Source organism: Taudactylus pleione, unplaced genomic scaffold, assembly GCF_031769625.1.
Source record: "Taudactylus pleione unplaced genomic scaffold, aTauple2 ptg000426l, whole genome shotgun sequence".
Taxonomy (NCBI): domain Eukaryota; kingdom Metazoa; phylum Chordata; class Amphibia; order Anura; family Myobatrachidae; genus Taudactylus; species Taudactylus pleione.
The window spans coordinates 742085-762783 of record NW_028284828.1 but is presented as its reverse complement, the minus strand read 5'-3'; the positions used below and the strand labels follow the sequence as shown (position 1 = coordinate 762783).

The 20699-nt window shown below is 49.7% G+C and overlaps 1 protein-coding gene across 1 annotated transcript in view; it reads left to right on the top strand.

Moving 5' to 3' along the window:
• The window catches only part of MGST1 (microsomal glutathione S-transferase 1), a 53407-nt gene extending 45539 nt beyond the window's left edge, over nucleotides 1–7868 (top strand). Inside the window, exon 4 of the mRNA XM_088447260.1 lies at nucleotides 7467–7868. Coding sequence (XP_088303386.1) covers nucleotides 7467–7713 — 247 coding nt within the window. The 3' untranslated portion in view covers nucleotides 7714–7868. The remainder of the gene's footprint in view (nucleotides 1–7466) is intronic.
• The last annotated feature ends 12831 nt before the right edge of the window (nucleotides 7869–20699 follow it).

Genomic DNA, 20699 nt, shown 5'->3' with positions numbered 1-20699 from the left:
TGCTATATTCTGTGGTAAATCCTGGCTGAGGCTGGTGTACATGCTTTTAGCATGGTCTGGAGCACAGAGCTGGAGAAATCCTTAGCCGTTAGGAGGGATGTCTCAAGAGCCAAGTTGTTAAAGACAGATGGGCTAGGTCCGGATGTAGACATGGAGCCTGAGACAACAGGTCTACTTGTAGAGGAAGCTGAAGACAAACGTCTATGGAGAGCCTTTGAAGATCAGAGTACCAGTGATGTCTGGGCTTGGCAAGAGCTATTAACATGACTGTGCCTCCCTCCTGTCTGAACCATCGAAGCACTCGAGGAAGCAGCGATATTGGAGGGAAGAGATATGCTAAATGGAAGTTCCATTTCACCGACAATGCGTCTATGAAGGCCGCGTCAGGGGAATTTGTTCTGGCTCCATAAATTGGAAGCTTGTTGTTGTTGTGTCTTGAGGCCATGAGATCCACCTCCAGAAGACTCAATTTGTCCACTGGAAGCTGAAAGACTTCTGGATGTAGAGACCATTCTCCTGCATGCACGTCATGACGGCTGAGGAAATCCGCCTCCCAACTGAGAATCCTCGGTATGAAAACTGCGGAGATGGCTGAGATATTGCGTTCGGCCCAGGTGAGAATACGGGACACTTCTGTCATTGCTGACTGACTTTGATTGATCGCCCTCTTGGAGATTGAGGTAGGCCACAGCCGTGGTGTTGTCAGACTGTACTTGTACTGGCCTGTTTTTCTGAATATTCTGAGCCAGAGTGAGAGCTCTGTAGATTGCTCGAAATTCCGGGATATTGATTGGCAGCACTGCCTCGACTGACGACCATCAGCCCTGGAAGGAGTGATGGCCGGTTACTGTGCCCCACCATCACAGGCTTGCGTCCATGGTGAGGAAAGCCCAGTCCGGGATCCAAAAGAGACAACCCTTGTTCAAATGGGAAGTCTGTAGCCACCAGGCTAGGGACAGGCGAACCTCTGGGGGGAGGCTCATCATCTTGGATCTGAGCAGATGTGGTATCCAGTTCCACCAGGAGAGGATCAGGTGTTGTAGAGGCCTGGAGTGAAACTGGGCGAATTCCACCATGTCAAAAGTTGACACCATTGATCCCAAATCCTGCATTACAGAGTGCACCGGCACTCTGTGATTGTGGCACAGTCTGCGTAGTCTGTGCTGCAATCTTGTCCATTTGTTAGAAAGATTCCCTGAACTCGAGGCTCCAGGAGGGCTCCCAAATGTACCATCCATTGAGAGGGTGTCAGGGAAGAGTTTTTCCAGTTGATCAGCCAACCGTGCATTTGAAGAAAGGCAATGGTTAGCCGCAGATGGCGGTGAAGAGTCTCTGGGGAGCTGGCCAACAGCAAGAGATTGTCCAAGTATGGGAGCAGTCTGATCCCTTGATGATGAAGAGAGGCCGCCATTACTGGCATGATCTTGGTAAAGACCCTAGGGGCCGTTGAAAGGCCAAATGGCAGAGTCTGAAATTGGTAATGTTGCTGCAGTGTAGCAATCCGGAGTTATTGTTGATGAGAAGGCGCTATAGGTACATGTAGATAAGCATCCTGAATGTCTAGAGGGAAACCATAAAATCTCCTGGCTCCATAGTTAGGATAACAGAACGGAGGGTTTCCATACAAAACCTGGGCACCTTGATAAACTTGTTCATAGTTTTGAGGTGGAGGACAGGCCGATGAGACCCATGGGGCTTCTGAACTAAGAAAAGGAGGACAATCTGGTGCTGCTCGCCCTTTTGTAAAACATAAAAATGTTATTAAATCCTAAAATTAAAGCTTGGGCTGCTTAATGCAGCCCTCTGTTATAATGGTAGTCCAGCTCCAGCCGATCACCAATGAAACTGAAGTGCCCTCAGGCTGTGGGTAGGGTATAGGGGGAAGGACTGGAGCATCCTGGGATTGAAAAGCTTTGATGTTGGTGTCCGGTCCTCCAGGTCCCACCTACACCCCAATGTCTCCCTGTGGACCCTAAAGAAAATGCTAAAGTCTGTAACAGCTCAGCCAGCATAGAGACGCCCACTACTGCTATCTCACATCTGTAATACCTCACAGTCCTGTGTATACATCTGTAACATCACCCACAGCGCAGCCAGCATAGAGACGCCCACTACTGCTATCTCACATCTGTAATACCTCACAGTCCTGTGTATACATCTGTAACATCACCCACAGCACAGCCAGCATAGAGACACCCACTACTGCTATCTCACATCTGTAATACCTCAGTCCTGTGTATACATCTGTAACATCAGCCACAGCTCAGCCAGCATAGAGACACCCACTACTGCTATCTCACATCTGTAATACCTCACAGTCCTGTGTATACATCTGTAACATCAGCCACAGCTCAGCCAGCATAGAGACACCCACTACTGCTATCTCACATCTGTAATACCACAGTCCTGTGTATACATCTGTAACATCAGCCACAGCTCAGCCAGCATAGAGACACCCACTACTATCTCATATCTGTAATACCTCACAGTCCTGTGTATACAGCTGTAACATCAGCCACAGCACAGCCAGCATAGAGACACCCACTACTGCTTTCTCACATCTGTAATACCTCACAGTCCTGTGTATACATCTGTAACATCAGCCACAGCTCAGCCAGCATAGAGACACCCACTACTATCTCATATCTGTAATACCTCACAGTCCTGTGTATACATCTGTAACATCAGCCACAGCACAGCCAGCATAGAGACACCCACTACTGCTTTCTCACATCTGTAATACCTCACAGTCCTGTGTATACATCTGTAACATCAGCCACAGCTCAGCCAGCATAGAGACACCCACTACTGCTATCTCACATCTGTAATACCTCACAGTCCTGTGTATACATCTGTAACATCAGCCACAGCACAGCCAGCATAGAGACACCCACTACTGCTACCTCACATCTGTAATACCTCACAGTCCTGTGTATACATCTGTAACATCAGCCACAGCACAGCCAGCATAGAGACACCCACTACTGCTATCTCACATCTGTAATACCTCACAGTCCTGTGTATACATCTGTAACATCAGCCACAGCACAGCCAGCATAGAGACACCCACTACTGCTATCTCACATCTGTAATACCTCACAGTCCTGTGTATACATCTGTAACATCAGCCACAGCACAGCCAGCATAGAGACCCCCACTACTGCTATCTCACATCTGTAATACCTCACAGTCCTGTGTATACATCTGTGACATCAGCCACAGCACAGCCAGCATAGAGACACCCACTACTATCTCATATCTGTAATACCTCACAGTCCTGTGTATACATCTGTAACATCAGCCACAGCGCAGCCAGCATAGAGACACCCACTACTTCTATCTCACATCTGTAATACCTCACAGTCCTGTGTATACATCTGTAACATCAGCCACAGCGCAGCCAGCATAGAGACACCCACTACTGCTATCTCACATCTGTAATACCTCACAGTCCTGTGTATACATCTGTAACATCAGCCACAGCTCAGCCAGCATAGAGACACCCACTACAGCTATCTCACATCTGTAATACCTCAGTCCTGTGTATACATCTGTAACATCAGCCACAGCACAGCCAGCATAGAGACACCCACTACTGCTATCTCACATCTGTAATACCTCACAGTCCTGTGTATACATCTGTAACATCAGCCACAGCTCAGCCAGCATAGAGACACCCACTACTGCTATCTCACATCTGTAATACCTCACAGTCCTGTGTATACATCTGTAACATCAGCCACAGCACAGCCAGCATAGAGACACCCACTACTGCTATCTCACATCTGTAATACCTCACAGTCCTGTGTATACATCTGTAACATCAGCCACAGCACAGCCAGCATAGAGACACCCACTACTGCTATCTCACAACTTTTTTAAGTCTATGGAGGCTCCAGGCTTCCGATCTGTTCTGTTAGCGCACACTGGGTGCATGCAACGTATCAGCTTCCACCGGTCAAGTATTTCACTTCTGTGAAAGACTTTGACAATCTGCTGGTAATATAACAAACAATTATCGCAACCACTGTCCCTGCAAATTCCCCTTTGTACATAATGCGGATAGTTTCATTATAAAAGAAAATATCCCCTGTGATATGGATAGATAATAATCACATCAGTTCTGCCATTATTAGACCCCTTAATTTCTGTTCCTTCCAGGGGTCTGTGGTAGATCTTACTGTTATACATCATTTTTCCACTAGAGGGCACTAGTATACCTCAGACAGTGCTACGGTGGAACGATGCGTATGTATAGTAACGAACATCTGAGTATATTTACCACACAGATTATTTATTAACCTTACATTTAAGTGCAAACTCTACACTGAACCACATCAACCTATCAACAATTACTTTATTACTTGTCTAGTGCCAGTTAGACAGTGAAAACAGACATTTGACTAGTTGTTACGGTTTGGTGGGGAATGTGCACCTCTATAGGATAGCGGTTGGGATAATATCCTGAGCACGGGGATTACAACGATTAGAGTGCGTATACATTGGTGACTTCGGCCCCTCACGCAGAATAACAGCAGGTCTGACGTGCCTCAGACATTGCAAGTCTTGTCACACGCAGTGAGTTCTCAGGCTGTGGAATGGCCGCTGTCCCCATACACTAGTATCACAGATATCTCCTGCTTACCTTCCTCTCCCGGAATGTCCCGCTGTCCCCATACACTAGTATCACAGATATCTCCTGCTTACCTCTCTCTCCCGGAATGGCCGCTGTCCCCATACACTAGCATCGCATATATCTCCTGCTTACCTTCCTCTCCCGGAATGGCCTGCTGTCCCCATACACCAGTATCACAGATGTCTCCTGCTTACCTTCCTCTCCCGGAATGGCCCCGCTGTCCCCATACACTAGTATCACAGATCACTCCTACTTACCTTCCTCTCCCGGAATGGCCGCTGTCCCCATACACTAGTATTGCATATATCTCCTGCTTACCTTTCTCTCCCGGAATATCCTACTGTCCCCATACACTAGTATCACAGATATCTCCTGCTTACCTTTCTCTCACCCGGAATGTCATACTGTCCCCATACACTAGTATCACAGAAATCTCCTGCTTACCTTTCTCGCCCGGAATAGCCCGCTGTCCCCATACCCTAGTAACACAGATATCTCCTACTTACCTTCCTCTCCCGGAATGGCCCGCTGTCCCCATACACCAGTATCACAGATGTCTCCTGCTTACCTTCCTCTCCCGGAATGGCCCGCTGTCCTCATACATTAGTATCATAGATATCTCCTGCTTACCTTCCTCTCCCGGAATGTCCCGCTGTCCTCATAAACTAGTATCACAGATATCTCCTGCTTAACTCTCTCTCCCGGAATGGCCGCTGTCCCCCTACACTAGTATCACATATATCTTCTGCTTACCTTCCTCTCCCGCTGTCCCCATACACTAGTATCACAGATATCTCCTGGAATGGCCGCTGTCCCCATACACTAGTATCACAGATATCTCCTGCTTACCTTCCTCTCCCGGAATGGCCCGCTGTCCCCATACCCTAGTAACACAGATATCTCCTGCTTACCTTCTTCTCCCGGAATGGCCCGCTGTCCCCATACACTAGTATCACAGATATCTCCTGCTTACATGCCTCTCCCGGAATGGCCCGCTGTCCCCATACACTAGTATCACAGATATCTCCTGCTTACATGCCTCTCCCGGAATGGCCCGCTGTCCCCATACACTAGTATCACAGATATCTCCTGCTTACATGCCTCTCCCGGAATGGCCCGCTGTCCCCATACACTAGTATCACAGATATCTCCTGCTTACCTTCCTCTCCCGGGATGGCCTCGCTGTCCCCATACACTAGTATCACACATATCTCCTGCTTACCTTCCTCTCCCGGAATGGCCGCTGTCCCCATACACTAGTATCACAGATATCTCCTGCTTACCTTCCTATCCATGAATGGCCGCTGTCCCCATACACTAGTATCAAAGATATCTCCTGCTTACCTTCCTATCCATGAATGGCCGCTGTCCCCATACACTAGTATCAAAGATATCTCCTGCTTACCTTCCTATCCATGAATGGCCGCTGTCCCCATACACTAGTATCAAAGATATCTCCTGCTTACCTTCCTATCCATGAATGGCCGCTGTCCCCATACACTAGTATCAAAGATATCTCCTGCTTACCTTCCTATCCATGAATGGCCGCTGTCCCCATACACTAGTATCACAGATGTCTCCTTCTTACCTTCCTATCCATGAATGGCCGCTGTCCCATACACTAGTATCACAGATGTCTCCTTCTTACCTTCCTCTCCCAGAATGGCCTGCTGTCCCCATACACTATTATCACAGATATCTCCCACTTACCTTCCTCTCCCAGAATGGCCGCTGTCCCCATACACTAGTGTCACAGCTATCTCCTGCTTACCTTCCTCTCCCAGAATGGCCGCTGTTCTCATACACAAGTATCACAGATATCTCCTGCTTACCTTTCTCTCACCCGGAATGTCATACTGTCCCCCTACACTAGTATCACAGATATCTCCTGATTACCTTCCTCTCCCGCTGCCCCCATACACTAGTTTCACAGCTATCTCCTACTTACCTTTCTGTCCCGGAATGGCCCACTGTCCCCATACACTAGTATCACAGATATCTCCTGATTACCTTCCTCTCCTGCTGCCCCCATACACTAGTATCACAGATACACACAGAGAAAGATAAAGCTGCGTACACCACCATTTGCCAGGACTTTGTGTCTGTGTGTTGAAATCATATTTTAGCCCTGTAGTAATACGTCTGGACAGATACTTGATCTCCTGCTGATGGCCACATTCAGTCGCTTGTCACTTTTCTTAATGACTTCTCACATCAACGTCCCGCAGATTAAGGACGCGACGTGTCAGATTTAGTATTTCTCTCTTCTCCAATTTCTTATTCATACCGTTTAGCTTGTACAAGCTGCAATCAGGCCAGATGGAATCTGTCTCCCCACATGGAGAAGAGACGAGTATTTGGATTTGATAAAATTACAGCTCTTATTTCAGGACATGAAGCTTTATGGGGAGCAGTGGGCATCGATTATCATACACAGGTGCTGGTGTTAGATATTCTAAAGCAATTTCTCTAATGGAGAATGTTTTCCCCACTCAGGAAGAATGAGGGCTTTGTGCTTTGTTTTCTAGCAGATAGGTGTAAAGTAATATTACAGCCACTAACCAGGTTATATTAGAGCTTGATGACTTTTACTAGAAAATACATTATCTCAGCGTGATAGAAAAGGACGTAAAATAGGCAGTTTAATACACACACACGGGATGGTTCAGTAGCTTCTGCTCCTCACAGCGTTATATGGCGGCATCCGGCTAACGTTAAGCTCTCATGTTCATCCGTGGTTACTGTAAAGTCCAGCACTGCATCCATGAATCTTATGAAATCTGCCATTTTCTGTGATTCATCTCATTGCTGGGTTTCTTTGTGATTACAGATGTCATCTAAACGACATTGAGAACATCGTCCCGTTTATCGGTATTGGCCTGGTGTACGCACTCAGTAATCCTGACCTCTACATGGCTCTTCTACATTTCCGGATCTTTGCCGGCTCTCGTTTCCTGCACACAATTTCTTACTTGACCCCTTTGCCGCAGCCCTGCCGAGCTCTGACCTTTTTTGTTGGATTCCTCGTTAATGTCTCCATGGCGTATGCAACTCTGCGGAGCATTTCCTATCTCTAAAGATGATCCGCTTTGTCTCCAGAACCAAGTGGTCCTCTGTTCCATGGGCGCAGTAATGAGATTGAGTTCTGTGATGTTGGGATGAGCTGGACACAACATTCCTGCAGGAAATCCTTTTGTGTCCATTAGAAAAAATAAATTTGGATTTTGCCTCAGGTCTCTCTGGGATATTTCTTAGCTACTTTCTTATACCCTGAATTATTGCAGCCAAAATATTCTTGGTTCAGCAGAAAGAAATAATACCGGTAACACATACATAGTATACAGAGCAGAAACATATTATACCGGTAACACGTACATAGTATACAGAGCAGAAACATATTATACCGGTAACACGTACATAGTATACAGAGCAGAAACATATTATACCGGTAACGCGTACACAGTATACAGAGCAGAAACATATTATACCGGTAACGCGTACACAGTATACAGAGCAGAAACATATTATACCGGTAACGCATACACAGTATACAGAGCAGAAACATATTATACCGGTAACGCATACACAGTATACAGAGCAGAAACATATTATACCGGTAACACATACATAGTATACAGAGCAGAAACAAATTATACCGGTAACACATACATAGTATACAGAGCAGAAACATATTATACCGGTAACATGTACAGTATACAGAGCAGAAACATATTATACCGGTAACATGTACAGTATACAGAGCAGAAACATATTATACCGGTAACACGTACAGTATACAGAGCAGAAACATATTATACCGGTAACACGTACAGTATACAGAGCAGAAACAAATTATACCAGTAACACGTACAGTATACAGAGCAGAAACAAATTATGCTGGTAATACGTACAGTATACAGAGCAGAAACATATACCGGTAACACATACAGTATACAGAGCAGAAACATATACCGGTAACATGTACAGTATACAGAGCAGAAACATATTATACCGGTAACACGTACAGTATACAGAGCAGAAACAAATTATACCGGTAACACGTACAGTATACAGAGCAGAAACATATACCGGTAACACATACAGTATACAGAGCAGAAAAGTATTCTAATACAGACAGTAACTAGGACATTGTCACTAGCTGTGGCTTTCTTAAGTGTTTCCCGAATCCGGTCTTCAAGCAACCAAACAGCTCATGTTTTCAGGATTTCTGTATTATTACTGAGCAAGACAACTGCACTAGATCCATCACCTGTTGGGGGTGTGCGTTAGGACCGGTTTTGAGAAACACTGCACCATAGGGTCACTATCGCTTGTCTAGGGTCCATTTTTACTAGGCTGAGGGTTCTGTGTTACCAAATTAAAGGTCTATCAGGCCATTGTCACAAGATTTTAGGTCTCTATTGTGTAATTTTAACCAGAGAGATATCAGCTGAGTTTTGCTCAACTGAGGGTCTATGAGGGTCACTAGCAACTCACTATTTTTAGACAGGGTCTCCTGGGTTACTGACTGTAGAGTGCCTCGATCATATCCATGTTACTAGATTGAGGGTCTCTATTACTGTTGGTCATTGTCACTAGATCAAGGGACTATGAGGTCACTCAACTAAATTGCCATCAGGTCACTGTCACTACACATAGTATATTGGGTCATTGTAACTAGATTAAGGGTATATGAAGTGACTGTCACTAAGGGTGATTAGGGGCACAGAGGCCAATGAAGTGCAGAGGGTGTTCCAAGGCCTTAGACAGACCAAGGAGGATGAGGAGAGAGGGGTGACCCTTGGATTTTGCTGTGAAAAAGTAATTGGTGACCTTGGTGAGGGCAGTTTCAAGTGGAAAAGACAGAAGACAGGTTGAAGTTGGTTGAGAAGTGAGTGAGTAGAAAGAAATGATGTTAGGTGGAAAGATAGAGGCATAGGGGACGGGAGAGATTGGGCACTAGTCAGAGAGTTGGGGTTCAGTGAGGATGGGTGATCTAGGAAAAGTGAAGAAAGAGAAAAGGTAGAAGAGATGTGTGAGGTAGAAACAATCAGGAGAAGAGCTGGGATGTAATGGGGTCAAGGGAGCTGCGGAGGGGGAAGGGGGGAGAGGACAGATCAGACTTGTAAACATCTGATGCCAAAGTAAGGTGCAACAATCTTGGTATGCCTACAGCTCTGCCAAAGGAGAAGCAGTCGGGAAGCCGGCGGATGCAATGCCGACCACCGGCTTCCCGACTGCTTAATCCTGGCAAGGGTTAAATGATAGGCATCGAAATCCTGACGAGTGTCATTTTACCTACGTCGGGAGACCGGTGCCCTGTATCCTGATTGGACATCCGCACCGGGGGGTTAGGTTTAGGGCTCCCGGGGTGACTTAGGGTTAGGCACCCCCCCCGGGAGGTTAGGGTAGGGGAAGGGGGGGTTAGGGTTAGGCACCCCCAGGAGGAGGTTAGGATTAGGCACCCCCCGGGGGACTTAGATTTAGGCGACGGGGAATGGGGGATTAGGTTTAGGCACTTGGGGGGAGGTTATGGTTAGGCACCCTAAAGGAGGGTTAGGGGGGGAATTAGAGTTATACTTGCCTCTAGACTATCAAAATTTCCTCCTCTGTCGGGTGCTGCTGCCGGGATTTGAACCGCCGGCCATGCAGCCCATGGTAAATCATTCTGATCCACTGCCAAAGTGCCCAATTATGCCATTTTTCTGTTTAGTTTCAAACAGTATCCACCAAGTTTACTTCCAACTCTTCATTGGTACCTTACAGTCCATGGTCACTTCTGCATTGTGTGACGCAGTATAAGGGGTTATTTTACTTAAGGTTGATTTTAATCGATTAATAAAATTACATAAGACCCCTAGAGTCTCTCTATGGAGGGTCTTCTGCCTATAACAACCACCCGCTGTTCCCTTAGTGTTAGATGCACACATTTAGGCAGATGCCAGGTCTTATACCTCTGTTCGGTAGGGGCTTATGCAACAGATCGGAGATCACTAGGTAATAACTGGAGCAGTAGTGTATAAGTAACAGTAATATGGCAAGGACTGAGGTACTGACACTAGTTTTGTTCAGTACATGGGAACAGGTAGTAGCAAGGGTATAATATGCAGACTTGTGGACATCATGTAGAGTACTGCAATCCTAAAAGTGCAGCACAGTCTTAACCACAGGTGAAATGCAAGTAATAGTACACTCAGATCTGCCCCATAGTTCTTAATGCAGTAGCCATGGTTAAGGCGTCCATAACTTTACTGCAATTAAAAACAATATAACAACTTACAACTAACTTATACTAAAATAAAGACACGGACACAGACTGCTTTGGTTAAATGGTCATAACTTGCTCTTATTGAAGGTATGACCCTGAGCTTTTTATTTACTTTTGGGAGGCAAAGAAGGATGCTACAAACACTCAGCTCCAGCCATATGTTACATAACTAATATTAGGGAGCGACTGATACACCCCCCTGTGGTCATTGTAAGCTGAGCTGTGAAGACTCACAACCCCCTATAGTACTGCATAGTATGAGCGTTTCCGCAGAGACAGATGCCCAAAGTCCTCCCGCAGAGGTAGGCCATACTATGACCTTTCAAACGATATGCGCTCCACAACATTTTCTTACACCTTATGTGGCCGCTGCTTTGTAGCACCTTCTCGCCAAAGCCAGGTTCAAAGAACCGCAACCTGCCACCCAAACCAAAACACTAGCCCGCATCCAAAAAGAAAAAACATCAGACAAAAACACACCTACAATAACTCTGACAAAAGTACCCCATCAGAGCGAAAAACTTGAGCCTGACCCAGCCGCAAATTTTGCTGCCACACCACCAAACCACCAGACCCGTTGGCAAAATGAGAAACAGCATTATTAAACTTCCTACAAGCCTTATCCAAGACCAAAAGGTCTCTAGAAACCGTCTATACATGGTGAGGGACAATATCCGACCACACCAAGCACACCATAGGCCATTGCAACCGTAGGGCAGCCAAGTCAGCCTTCATCCGCAAGATCAGATCAATACCCCAGACTGTCCAATATCATTGCCTCCAAGGTGAATTGCCAACAATGTCGGGCACCCACAGCGCTTCTCATGATAAAACAGAAGGTACAAAAGAGCTGACCAATGCATACCTCGATCCCAAAACCACCGAACCTGATGACCACCTAACATGGGCCGCCCTTCTTGCCATCCCATGCTCCTCAGCCAATAAATAAATGAATGGCCCACAAGCCACACTTGCTCAGGAAACATGGACAAAGTTGTAAAAGAACAAACAGAACTAAAAGGTTGCAGTAATAGAACATACTGTATTTAAGAAAAAGGATAGAGGGTAACCAAGAAAGAGAATGTTAGTAGCAATACCCAAGCGAAGGAGAACATCCAAAAAACCTCCCATGAGCCATGAAAAATAAGCCAATTGAATTGCGGCCCCTTCGGAGGAAAAATTTTAAAATCCCTTCACACCCTCAATTTTTGAATGCTAGCCATTCAAAAACTGGCAGGTTAACAATGTTTCTGGGTAGGAAAAACACAACTTAAAGCTTATCACATCTAGCATATGACTTCAAGGCCTCGATCTACCAATGTCTTGAATGGCAGATTGAGGCAACCTGCTGGCGAAAGGGGAGGAGTCAGCATGCAATAACCATTACTGATGAGCGCAGACCCGCATATAAACCAGCCAATGCGCAAAGGGCAAATCTTAGTAATAGGATGAGGCCTGTGCCCAACTGATCAATTTCGGACTAGGGGATTTTGCACAGGACAGCCCTGGCCTGAAGTAAATAATAGCCCAGAGTCAGCAGACCTCTTACTAGATGCAGCAAGCTCACTAATCTGCAATGTGCCAAAGAATGCCAGCGCAAATGCTAATTGGAACAAAACAGATTAAAAGTCAGAAGAATCAATCAATGAAATCCCTACCAGACGCTGCTGCAGTGCCGCATCAATTGGGCATCGAGAATCACCAACCATGGGACTTTCTTTAGCACAACCCTTGAAGGCCTTAGACAGCACAAACGACGTTGTGGGGTCGTGACCGCCATGAAGGTGAGAGAAAAAGTAATACCCACTAGGGTGGAAGCCATGGCCTCCTCAGATCGGCCCCTCTAATAATGACCCCACACAAACTCAATCAAGTGCTGATCTAAAGGCTTACTTGCAGAAGGATACCTAACCTGATGTCTCCTAGTCACGCCGTGCTGCTTCGCAAACCAGCAAAGTAAACGAGGCCGGGGACCTCCGGGCCAGACCAACTAGCCCGGCTTGACAATCTGCCAGACGGAAGACGGACAAGTCTTCCCAATCGAATTAGCCTTGGGGGCCAACATCCAAAACCCATCAAATTGAAATGGGATAGGGAATCCGCTATCCCATTCTCAAAGTCCGGCACGTGTCGCACCCTAAAAACAATATTCACCTGCAAACACTTCAAAACCAAGAACCTCAACAGACGCAGCGCCATAGGAGAAGAAGAAAAAGTGAGGGATTGCATCGTTCACAGAGCCCCCATGAGGGTAAGGTAGATGCTGGATCAAACGTTATTTCCCTGGACCTTTTTGGGCACGACACAGAGAGGGGAAATGCACAGATATGACAAAGGAGGGGCAGGAAAAGGCCCGGACATACGGCCCAAAGCCACTTCAGCAAACACTTTCTGTCGCACCACATGGGGAAGCTCTCTGGCCGAACACAAATTCTGGTAGGAGACCACATGCAATGCGCCGTCTACGGGTAACTGGAAACCTAAACTAAAACCGTCCAGCAAAAATTGGGAATCTTCCCGCAAAGGATACCAGCCCAACCATTTAGCCAACTCATCTAATGCCACCAGAGAATAGGCCTTACTTGTCAACTCCAGAAGCATCAGTTCTGCCCCCTGAACCACCCTTTGATCTGAACTTACAATCTTTGGCAGGGTGACTGCCATTACAGATGCGGCAGGAGTGATAAAAATGAAACCCAGCCCCCCGGGAACACAGAGAATCATTTCCCCTTGGCCGCTACAGAGGGCACTGCATAGGGGGGGGGGCCGCCAGCAGCAGGTGTGTTGGCAGTGGAGGGTGCCGGCAGTGGGGGGTGCTGGCAACGGGACCCAGCGCTATCTTCTTTTTTTCCTGCATTCAATGGGCTTAACGCTGATTTGCTGAGAGCCGTGACAGAAGGCTCTGTCAGGCAATCAGCGCTTTACCTATTGAAGGCAAAGGGATTTTTAAAAATGGCCGCTCGAGGCAAAACCTCAAGATCTGACAGCAGATAACGAGGTTTTGCCTTGATTAGGGATCAGGGGCAGGAGAAGAGATTGAGGGGCACCTCGGATCACCCCGGATCCCCGAAATTTGGGTGGGTTCGGTTCTCTGAGAACCGAACCTGCTCATCTCTATTAGAAACCAACCAACCAAATAAACCCCCCAAACTAATCTAACTAGCAACAGTTGACCAAAATTCTAACCAATTACAAAAACTAAGGACTCATATACCCTTAAGCCTAGGCAGCTTTCATCTTATCTATTCTAAACACAGTCATAATTATTGCAGCAGCATAGCACAGCACAGCACAGCATAGCACAGCACAGCACAGCATAGCACAGCAACCCATTATAGAAAAGCAGTGCCGGGAAGACACAGGTGGATTGCTCAGCAGATAATACTTTGGGAACAAAAAAAAATATTTTTTTTCTTGCCAAGGATTTAAGGGCCTGATTCAAACCCACCCACTAGATGCAGTCGCACGCTACCAAAGTATGCAAATCCCGCGATCGCATGGCAAGACATTAGCATGCCCACTATGTCTTGGCGTGCGATCGCGGTGTGTATATAGACGCCCACCAGCCTGTCATAAGATGCCCACTTTCTCTTCGTAATACACGTCATCTCCAGGAAGTGTATACAACAATCGGTAACATGGAGTAACATCGGACCCATACGCAGCACTTGTGGCTGACCATACCCTTACGCAAGCACTGCGAGTGCTGCCGTGTGTAATTCAGCCATGTGACGTGTATTATGACGCTGCATCTTAATTATGCATGTCTCTGTAATGGCAATCAGACGCACAGACACGCCTGTGTTCGCACCACCACTCCCCTGTTTCCATTGACCAACCTGTTACCACCCACAAACAGCTCGTCCTGTCACTCAGTCTAGCAAGGCATCCGTGTACAAGGGGCGATCACTTCACGATCGCATGGACTGGTTAGCGCATGTACATTGCGTCTTATATGCATGCGCACATTGCAAATGTTGGCAGGCTACGTGCGAATGCAGCCTAGTGAACGGGTCTGTATCAGGTCCTAAGATCAGTATGAGAGTATTTGAAGTTCCTATTTTTGCATTAGATTTTTGCTATAGCTGAATTGGCTCCAGTTTTAAAATTAAAGAAAAATTATAAAATTCTATTATTTTCTCCTTGTGAAGAACCTCACTACTCTAGGCCGCTTTAGTTATCAGAATCAACTTAGTTTAGCTTTTTTAATAAGTACCCTCTTTCAACAATAACAAGAATGTGTTTGGTTTGTGATAACGTAGCTGGTAGTCACATGTGAGACACATAACACATTCATATCTCCACATTAACACTGGGAGGAGGCATGGCAGTGCATTGCTGAGCATGCTGGGACATCCTCACACCACAGCCACGCCTCCTCCCAGCATACAGAGAGGAGCAATGCACTGCTGAGCCTGCTGGGACATCCTCTCACCACAGCCACGCCTCCTCCCAGCATACAGAGAGGAGCAATGCACTGCTGAGCCTGCTGGGACATCCTCACACCACAGCCACGCCTCCTCCCAGCATACAGAGAGGAGCAATGCACTGCTGAGCCTGCTGGGACATCCTCTCACCACAGCCACGCCTCCTCCCAGCATACAGAGAGGGGCAGTGCACTGCTGAGCCTGCTGGGACATCCTCACACCACAGCCATGCCTCCTCCCAGCATACAGAGAGGAGCAATGCACTGCTGAGCCTGCTGGACATCCTCACACCACAGCCACGCCTTCTCCCAGCATACAGAAAAGAGCAATGCACTGCTGAGCATGCTGGGACATCCTCACACCACAGCCACACCTCCCAGCATACAGAGAGGAGCAAAGCACTGCTGAGCCTGGTGGGACATCCCCACACCACAGCCACGCCTCCTCCCAGCATCCAGAGAGGAGCAATGGACTGCTGAGCCTGCTGGGACATCCTCCCTCACACCACAGTCACGCCTCCTTCCAGCATACAGAGAGGAGCAATGGACTGCTGAGCCTGCTGGGACATCCTCACACCACAGCCACGCCTCCTCCCAGCATACAGAGAGGAGCAATGCACTGCTGAGCCTGCTGGGACATCCTCTCACCACAGCCACGCCTCCTCCCAGCATACAGAGAGGAGCAATGCACTGCTGAGCCTGCTGGGACATCCTCACACCACAGCCACGCCTCCTCCCAGCATACAGAGAGGAGCAATGCACTGCTGAGCCTGCTGGGACATCCTCTCACCACAGCCACGCCTCCTCCCAGCATACAGAGAGGGGCAGTGCACTGCTGAGCCTGCTGGGACATCCTCACACCACAGCCATGCCTCCTCCCAGCATACAGAGAGGAGCAATGCACTGCTGAGCCTGCTGGACATCCTCACACCACAGCCACGCCTTCTCCCAGCATACAGAAAAGAGCAATGCACTGCTGAGCATGCTGGGACATCCTCACACCACAGCCACACCTCCCAGCATACAGAGAGGAGCAAAGCACTGCTGAGCCTGGTGGGACATCCCCACACCACAGCCACGCCTCCTCCCAGCATCCAGAGAGGAGCAATGGACTGCTGAGCCTGCTGGGACATCCTCCCTCACACCACAGTCACGCCTCCTTCCAGCATACAGAGAGGAGCAATGGACTGCTGAGCCTGCTGGGACATCCTCACACCACAGCCATGCCTCCTCCCAGCATATAGAGAGGAGGAGGGCACTGCTGAGCCTGCTGGGACATCCTCAGACCACAGCCACGCCTCTTCCCTGCATACAGAGAGGAGCAATGTACTGCTGAGCCTGCTGGGACATCCTCACACCACAGCCACGCCTCCTGCCAGCATACAGAGAGGAGCAATGCACTGCTGAGCCTGCTGGGACATCATCACACCACAGCCATGCCTCCTCCCAACATACAGAGAGGAGCAATGCACTGCTGAGCCTGATGGGACATCCTCACACCACAGCCACACCTCCTCCCAGCATACAGAGGGGAGCAATGCACTGCTGAGGCTGCTGGGACATCCTCACACCACAGCCACACCTTCTCCCAGCATACAGAGAGGAGCAATGCACTGCTGGGACATCCTCACACCACAGCCATGCCTCCTACCCGCATACAGAGATGAGCAATGCACTGCTGGGACATCCTCACACCACAGCCACACCTCCTCCCAGCATATAGAGAGGAGTAGGGAACTGCTGAGCCTGCTGAAACATCCTCAGACCACAGCCACGCCTCCTCCCAGCATACAGAGAGAGGAGCAGCGCACTGCTGAGCCTGCTGGGACATCCTCACACCACAGCTATGCCTCCTCCCAGCATACAAAGAGAAGCAATGCACTGCTGAGCCTGCTGGGACATCCTCAATCCACAGCCACGCCTCCTCCCAGCATCCAGAGAGGAGCAATGCACTGCTGAGCCTGCTGGGACATCCTCACACCACAGTCACACCTCCTCCCAGCATACAGAGAGGAGCAATGCACTGCTGAGCCTGCTGGGATGTCCTCAATCCACAGCCATGCCTCCTCCCAGCATACAGAGAGGAGCAATGCACTGCTGAGCCTGCTGGGACATCCTCACACCACACCCATGCCTCCTCCCAGCATACAGAGAGGAGCAATGCAATGCTGAGCCTGGTGGGACATCCTCAGACCACAGCCACGCCTCCCCCCAGCATACAGAGAGGAGCAACGCACTGCTGTGCCAGCTGGGACATCCTCACACCACTGCCACGCCTCCTCCCAGAATACAGAGAGGAGCAATGCACTGCTGAGCCTGCTGGGACATCCTCACACCACAGCCACGCCTCCTCCCAGCATACAGAGAAGAGCAATGCACTGCTGAGCAAGCTGGGACATCCTCACATCACAGCTACACCTCCCAGCATACAGAGAGGAGCAATGCACTGCTGAGCATGGTGGGACATCCCCACACCACAGCCACGCCTCCTCCCACCATATAGAGAGGAGCAATGAACTGCTGAGCCTGCTGGGACATCCTCACACCACAGTCACGCCCCCTTCCAGCATACAGAGAGGAGCAATGGACTGCTGAGCCTGCTGGGACTTCCTCAAACCACAGCCATGCCTCCTCCTAGCATATAGAGAGGAGGAGGGCACTGCTGAGCCTGCTGAGACATCCTCAGACCACAGCCACGCCTCTTCCCAGCATACAGAGAGGAGAAATGTACTGCTGAGCCTGATGGGACATCCTCACACCACAGCCACACCTCCTCCCAGCATACAGAGGGGAGCAATGCACTAATGAGGCTGCTGGGACATCCTCACACCACAGCCACACCTCCTCCCAGCATACAGAGAGGAGCAATGCACTGCTGAGCCTGCTGCGACATACTCAGACCACAGCCACGCCTCCTCCCAGCATACAGAGAGGAGCAATGCACTGCTGAGCCTGCTGGGTCATCCACACACCATATCCATGCCTCCTCCCAGCATACAGAGAGGAGTAATGCACTGCTGAGCTTGCTAGGACATCCTCAGACCACAGCCACGCCTCCTCCCAGCATACAGAGAGGAGCAATTCACTGCTGAGCCTGATGGGTCATCCTCACACCACAGCCACGTCTTTTCCAAGCATACAGAGAGGAGCAATGCACTGCGGAGCCTGCTGGGACATCCTCACACCACAGCCACACCTCCTCCCAGCATACAGAGAGGAGCAATGCACAGCTGGGACATCCTCACACCACAGCCACGCCTCCTCCCAGCATGTAGAGAGGAGCAGGGAACTGCTGTGCCTGCCGAAACATCCTCACACCACAGCCACGCCTCCTCCCAGCATACAGAGAGGAGCAATGCACTGCTGAGCATGCTGGAACATCCTCACACCACAGCCACACCTCCCAGCATACAGAGAGGAGCAATGCACTGCTGAGCCTGGTGGGACATCCCCACACCACAGCCACGCCTCCTCCCAGCATCAAGAGAGGAGCAATGGACTGCTGAGCCTGCTGGGACATCCTCCCCCACAGTCACGCCTCCTTCCAGCATACAGAGAGGAGCAATGGACTGCTGAGCCTGCTGGGACATCCTCACACCACAGCCGTGCCTCCTCCCAGCATATAGAGAGGAGGAGGGCACTGCTGAGCCTGCTGGGACATCCTCAGACCACAGCCACGCCTCCTCCCAGCATACAGAGACGAGCAATGTACTGCTGAGCCTGCTGGGACATCCTCACACCACAGCCACGCCTCCTGCCAGCATACAGAGAGGAGCAATGCACTGCTGAGCCTGCTGGGACATCATCACACCACAGCCATGCCTCCTCCCAGCATACAGAGAGGAGCAATGCACTGCTGAGCCTGATGGGACATCCTCACACCACAGCCACACCTCGTCCCAGCATACAGAGGGGAGCAATGCACTGCTGAGCATGCTGGGACATCCTCACACCACAGCCACACCTCCCAGCATACAGAGAGGAGCAATGCACTGCTGAGCCTGGTGGGACATCCCCACACCACAGCCACGCCTCCTCCCAGCATCCAGAGAGGAGCAATGGACTGCTGAGCCTGCTGGGACATCCTCACACCACAGTCACGCCTCCTTCCAGCATACAGAGAGGAGCAATGGACTGCTGAGCCTGCTGGGACATCCTCACACCACAGCCATGCCTCCTCCCAGCATATAGAGAGGAGGAGGGCACTGCTGAGCCTGCTGGGACATCCTCAGACCACAGCCACGCCTTTTCCCAGCATACAGAGAGGAGCAATGTACTGCTGAGCCTGCTGGGACATCCTCACACCACAGCCACGCCTCCTGCCAGCATACAGAGAGGAGCAATGCACTGCTGAGCCTGCTGGGACATCATCACACCACAGCCATGCCTCCTCCCAGCATACAGAGAGGAGCAATGCACTGCTGAGCCTGATGGGACATCCTCACACCACAGCCACACCTCCTCCCAGCATACAGAGGGGAGCAATGCACTGCTGAGGCTGCTGGGACATCCTCACACCACAGTCACACCTTCTCCCAGCATACAGAGAGGAGCAATGCACTGCTGGGACATCCTCTCACCACAGCCATGCCTCCTCCCAGCATACAGAGATGAGCAAGGCACTGCTGGGACATCCTCACACCACAGCCACACCTCCTCCCAGCATATAGAGAGGAGCAGGGAACTGCTGAGCCTGCTGAAACATCCTCACACCACAGCTACGATTCCTCCCAGCATACAAAGAGAAGCAATGCACTGCTGAGCCTGCTGGGACGTCCTCACACCACAGCCACACCTCCTCCCAGCATACAGAGAGGAGCAATGCACTGCTGAGCCTGCTGGGATGTCCTGAATCCACAGCCATGCCTCCTCCCAGCATACAGAAAGGAGCAATGCACTGCTGAGCCTCCTGGGACATCCTCACACCACACCCATGCCTCCTCCCAGCATACAGAGAGGAGCAATGCAAAGCTGAGCCTGGTGGGACATCCTCAGACCACAGCCACGCCTCCTCCCAGCATACAGAGAGGAGCAACGCACTGCTGTGCCAGCTGGGACATCCTCACACCACAGCCACACCTCCTCCCAGCATACAGAGAGGAGCAATGCACTGCTGAGCCTGCTGGGACATCCTCACACCACAGCCACGCCTCCTCCCAGCATACAGAGAAGAGCAATGCACTGCTGAGCATGCTGGGACATCCTCACACCACAGCTACACCTCCCAGCATACACAGAGGAGCAATGCACTGCTGAGCCTGGTGGGACATCCCCACACCACAGCCACGCCTCCTCCCACCATATAGAGAGGTGCAATGAACTGCTAAGCCTGCTGGGACATCCTCACACCACTGCCACACCTCCTCCCA